The sequence below is a fragment of the Poecilia reticulata genome, linkage group LG20 (genome assembly GCF_000633615.1).
Source record: "Poecilia reticulata strain Guanapo linkage group LG20, Guppy_female_1.0+MT, whole genome shotgun sequence".
NCBI lineage: Eukaryota > Metazoa > Chordata > Actinopteri > Cyprinodontiformes > Poeciliidae > Poecilia > Poecilia reticulata.
The window spans coordinates 24,788,398-24,793,517 of NC_024350.1; the positions used below are offsets into that span (position 1 = coordinate 24,788,398).

The 5,120-nt window shown below is 46.6% G+C and overlaps 1 protein-coding gene across 1 annotated transcript in view; it reads right to left on the reverse strand.

Annotated features, from left to right (window-relative positions):
- Positions 1 to 509: 509 nt before the first annotated feature.
- The window catches only part of LOC103456964 (sodium channel protein type 5 subunit alpha-like), an 18,372-nt gene continuing 13,761 nt past the window's right edge, over positions 510 to 5,120 (reverse strand). The window contains exon 8 of the mRNA XM_017301780.1: positions 510 to 740. Within this exon, the coding sequence (XP_017157269.1) occupies positions 510 to 740 (231 nt within the window). The remainder of the gene's footprint in view (positions 741 to 5,120) is intronic.

Below are 5,120 nucleotides of genomic sequence, written 5' to 3' on the forward strand. Positions count from 1 at the left end.
GGTTGGTGGGGTCCAGTTCAGGTCAGTGCAGGTCAGTTCGGTTCGGGTCGGTTCAGGTCGGTTCAGTGCAGGTTGCTGGGGTCCGGTTCAGGTCGTGTGGGCCGGTTCTGTTCACCACTCGTTGGACTCTCACTGGGCAGACGATGTTAAACCGAAGCTCTAAACTACTTACTTGGTAATTTAAGCCCTTGAATTTGGGTCTCTGTCCCTTTAAGAAGCTCCTGCTCTCTCTGAAGCTCCGCCTCCAGGAAGTCGTCCCAACATGGCTCCTCTATTAACCCTTTAATGTTTTCAGCAGCGTTGCTCTGAGCAGCAGCTCCTATAATGAGCTCCGCAGCTGTTTGCTAATTGCTGCTGGCTAGTCTGAAGGAGCTGAGTGGGGGAGGAGCTGCACCTCGAAGGCGGGGCTAAGTCCATTCAGGCGTTTTGAACAGCTGAATGGTTGCCATGGAGATTAAAGGGATTCTCAAACATACATGAAAATCAAATCAAACCTCCATGTTTGCTTCTCAGTGTAAAACATTAAAACATGTTCGGCTGAAGGAGTGGATTCTACACGACACTGTCCCTTTAAGAGCAGCGCTGCAGATGAAGGCGTGGCCGCGGCGCCGCTCCTCACCCTCCATGACGTCGGTCAGGTAGCTGGCGGCGCTCATTGCCCTCCCCCTCCGCTCCGACCCCTGCGTGGACGAAGGCCGAGGCAGCAGCATGGTGCTGAGCTCCGTGGTGGACGTCGGGACCTGAGACACACAGAGGACACGTTAGCGGACGGCGAGCAGCAGGAAGTGTCCTCGGCCACTGAAAAGGACCGCTGAGGTTTCAGATGGGCTGAGAAGCATCCACCTGACCCGAACACCTGCTGCAGGATTCATGGAGCCATGACACTTAGAGAGCGAGAGCAGAGAGAGCAGAACGAGTGAGAGCAGAGATAGCAGCGAGAGCATAACAAGCAGAGAGCAGAACGATCGAGAGCAGCGAGAGCAGAATGAGCGAGAGCAGAACGAGTGAGAGCAGAGAGAGCAGAACGAGAGAGCAGAACGAGTGAAAGCAGAACGAGAGAGCAGAGAGCAGAACGAGNGAGAGCAGAACGAGTGAGAGCAGAGAGAGCAGAACGAGAGAGCAGAGTCCGATCAGTTGGAGGAGACCTGCTTCCTGCAGACTGACGGGACCTGCTTGTCTTAACTAACAGACTTTTAATGGTTGCTGTCATTTCAGATGACCTTTGACCTCCAGTCAGGAAGAGGACTACTTAAAGTGAAACTGAACATGTTTCTACCAGCTGTGAGTCCTGCTGTTTACCAGCCGCTCTGTTATTAGAGCTCAGAAAACCAGTGGACTAAATCTGATTATTGATCATCTGCTCACATTAATTACAATCAAATTAGGATCTACAGAGTCCAGACTTTTAATCCAATCCAATTAATATAATATAAGATGATTACATTTACATCTACGTTTATGATTTTATAACTTTTGACATGCGGTTACCATGTAAAATATAATTAAATACTATGATGTTATCAAAGCTGATCGTCCAATCAGAGACGAGCTTCTGGTCTCAGATATAAACCTGAACATGAAGCTCATCATGTTGCCTTGTGGTCGACAGGAAAGGACCTCCAAACACACGTCCTGTCAGGCGGACATTTTGTTCGTCTCCAAGGAGACGGACAGCTGCTGCAGAGCTTCACAGAAATGTTTCCCATAAAAAAACGCTGCTAAGTTGTTGCTAGGTGTTTTTGATAAACTGTTGCTAGATTTCTTGCTGTTGCTTTTTATAAAAAGTCTGAAAAGTTGCTAAATATAGCGACAGTCACTAAGCTAGCATCTTCTGGCCACGCCCCTCTTAGCTCCTCCCTCTGCCACGCCCATAAGCTCCGCCCACTTCAGGTGTTCGTTTCAGTAAAATGTGTTTTATTAACTAAAACCCATCTGATGGATCCATCCAGCCGGTTCCTGGGTTTACCTGAGGAGGATGGATGAAACAGTCCAGAGCTTCTCCCACATTAACCCTGTGTGGGTGAACCTCGGCGCTCCCAGGTGAGTCTCTGACCTCTCTGTGATCTCTCAGTGACCCTCACCTGCTCAGGTGTAATTGTATAACTCTTCCTGTAAGGATGCCGGGCCGTGACGCGGGGCCCTGAAGGTCGGCGCCCACGCCGCCTCCGTCCTGTCTGCCGGCGCAGGAAAGCACCAGGGAAACTCTCTGGCAGCGGTGAGCTCCCACCAGCTCTCGCTCAGCTTCCTGCGGCGGCCGCGGGTCGCCATGGTGACATTTCTCTGCTAATAAAGCATGTGCTGTCTGCGTCCGCCTCCCACTCAGAGCTGCAGGACGGCAGGTCTGTGTTGTTGGAGGCAGAAACGCTTTGTGTCACAACATGACACCATGAACCGAGCTCAGACCAGCACAGAACTCCCACTCAGCCCCTGCAGCGCCGCTCATGAAGCAAAGAACTTTTCTAGACGGAGCAGGACGGGTTCGATCGGCAGAACCAGCATGGAGGAATCGGAGCATCTCCAGCCTGAAACAGGAACTGGATTCATGCAGCAGCTCCTCCAAACGGGTCCACGTTTAATCAGGCTTCAAACAAACTTCAGTGTCCGGTTGGGTTTCATGCGACTCAGCAGAGCAGGTAGAACAGAAACTCAAGTCTGAAAAGTGCGGCGTGCTTTTGTTTCCGTCCCCCTTTAAAACAAAAATAGGTGAAACTAACAGCCTTCCTAATCAGAACCCAGAGTCCTGCTGTAATCTGATTCTATCAGCTCTGGTTCTGGTTCTGGTTCTGGAGAACCAGGAAGAAGAAACTCAAAGTTTACAGACTTTATCATAAGAACTCCGGTTTGCTACAAACCCTGGAGGAGAAGCAATCAGCTGAAAGTTGAACTTTCTGACCAACATGTCATCAGCATTCTGAGACATGGTGGTGGCAGAATCATGCTGAGGGACATTGAGTCCAATCTGATGATGCAGACGGAGTCACATTCAAACTAAATGAAAATCTGTTTGACGAGCCGAGGCTGGAGAGGACGTTCACCTTCCAGCAGGAAAAAATTTATCTATTCATGTGTTACAATGGCCTAGTCAAAGTCCAGACCTGAGTCAGACAAATGGAGCTGCAGTTCATGTCCAAACAAAAACAGTGAAGTTGAAGACAAGTTTTTTCTACAAACGAAACATTATAACGTAATAAGGAAGTTTGACGTCTGGAGCTGTGAATCATTTTAGGTCTGAAACATAAACTGCATGTTTGTTTTGTTTCATTTTTCTGGGAATAAATATCGTCTGAGGAAACCAGAGGAAACGTCCAACCTGACCGTTTAAAGTGACTGAACTGAATAAAACCGTCTGTGAATCTGTGAACGCTCCAGAAACGGGATTATATAATCCGCCTGCCGCAGCTTTAAGGTCAGCAGACATGAGCAAACGTTAGCGTTAGCTTCAACACAAACGATTCGCTCAGCCAGACCCAAACCTCAGATGTGACTTTCACCTCTGCTGGACGGAACGGCACACCGGCGCAGCGCTCATCCGCCGGGGTCGACCCGGGGTCAAAGGTCAAAGTGCTAAACCTGCTAACGCTAATCCGTGATACTGGACGGTCCGTTCAGGCGACTGCTGGTCCAGTAACTGTCAACCTGATATCAGTTACTTCAAGGGACTCTTGGTAGGCCTGAAGTACAATATACTTTGACTAGGACCTTTGGACCCATCCATCATGGAGCTGTTAAGGTAAAACCTCCAGATCCTAAAACTCCTCCAGATCTTCTAGAACCAGAACAGAACCACAGTCCACTTCACTACGATGTGTTCAGGCAGTTTTCTTTCTATGAATATGCTTCTGGAACTTGTTTATTAATAAACTTCTTAATTCATAACATGTAAACAGGAAGTAGCCTAGCATGTAGCAGAGAGCCCCCCCTCCTGCAGGTTTGGACTCAGGTTGGTTCCTCTGGTAAGGCACAGAACCACCACAGGACGAGACGGACTCAGCATCAGAACCGCTTCAATAAATCTGTTTCCGTTTCATCTTTAACGCCTCACGTCTCTCAGAAGAGCAGTGGTGGAGAAAGTACTCAAAAAATTTACTTAAGTAAAAGTACAAATACACAGACAAAAATGTACTCGAGTAAAAGTAAAACTACCACATTAACATTTGTACTTGAGTAAAAGTAAAAAAGTACTAGCTTTTAAAAATACTTAAGTATTAAAAGTAAAAGTACTTGCTGAATAATACCTAATCGCTAACATCATTAAGTGAACCGATCGTATTTAATTTTAATAAATTAGAAATATGCCATTTTAATGAACAATGCCACAGATAAAGCATGTTTTTATTATGTTTACTCTCTAACATAGTTTAGACTTAGATATGTGATTCTATGTATCATAATTCCAGGGATGGAAACATCTGGTCTCCTGTCCTAACACAGCATGAACTTCACTTTTTTGCCACTAGTGGCTTTTATTTTGAAAGAAATCCAACAGAAAGGGGATGGAAAGAAGGTGGGTGGGGGAGGACAGGCAACCAAGGAGCCACGTAGCAGAGTTGTAGTCAAGACCACCAACCCAAGACCAAGTCAAGACCAGCACCCCGCGCTACGTGACACAAAAAAATCTACTTTTACCATCAAAATTGCTTCTCAAATTGATCTGAAAGATCCACGTTTCCATAAAACATCTAGATATTAATTACTTAGAGCTGAAATCAATTTAATCAGTAAATATCCGTCCAGAAGAATCGGATCGTTTCTGAATGTCATATCACTTTATTGCACTTTGGTACCAACGTTGTCCCATAAATGTGACACCTCAGTCAAAACCTCCACACAATAATTCAGCTCATGAGTGACTTTTTTTCATTGCAGATGCAACATGTGTCTCTGTACAGCTAGCTTAGCTAGCATCACGTCCTTGGAGCTTACCTTTCTTTAAGCTTTCCTTTTAAAGTGACGCTAAAAGTTGGACGAAGTCCCACCGTCTGTGAAAGCGAAGCGCTGCTGATTTTACATGTCGCCATATCTATGATTTATGCAGCTATTATATTACTGACATTAGACAGACAGCTTCTCCGCTCAGAGGAAACCACTGCGCATGTCTGGAGCTCCGCGTGCGAGTAAAG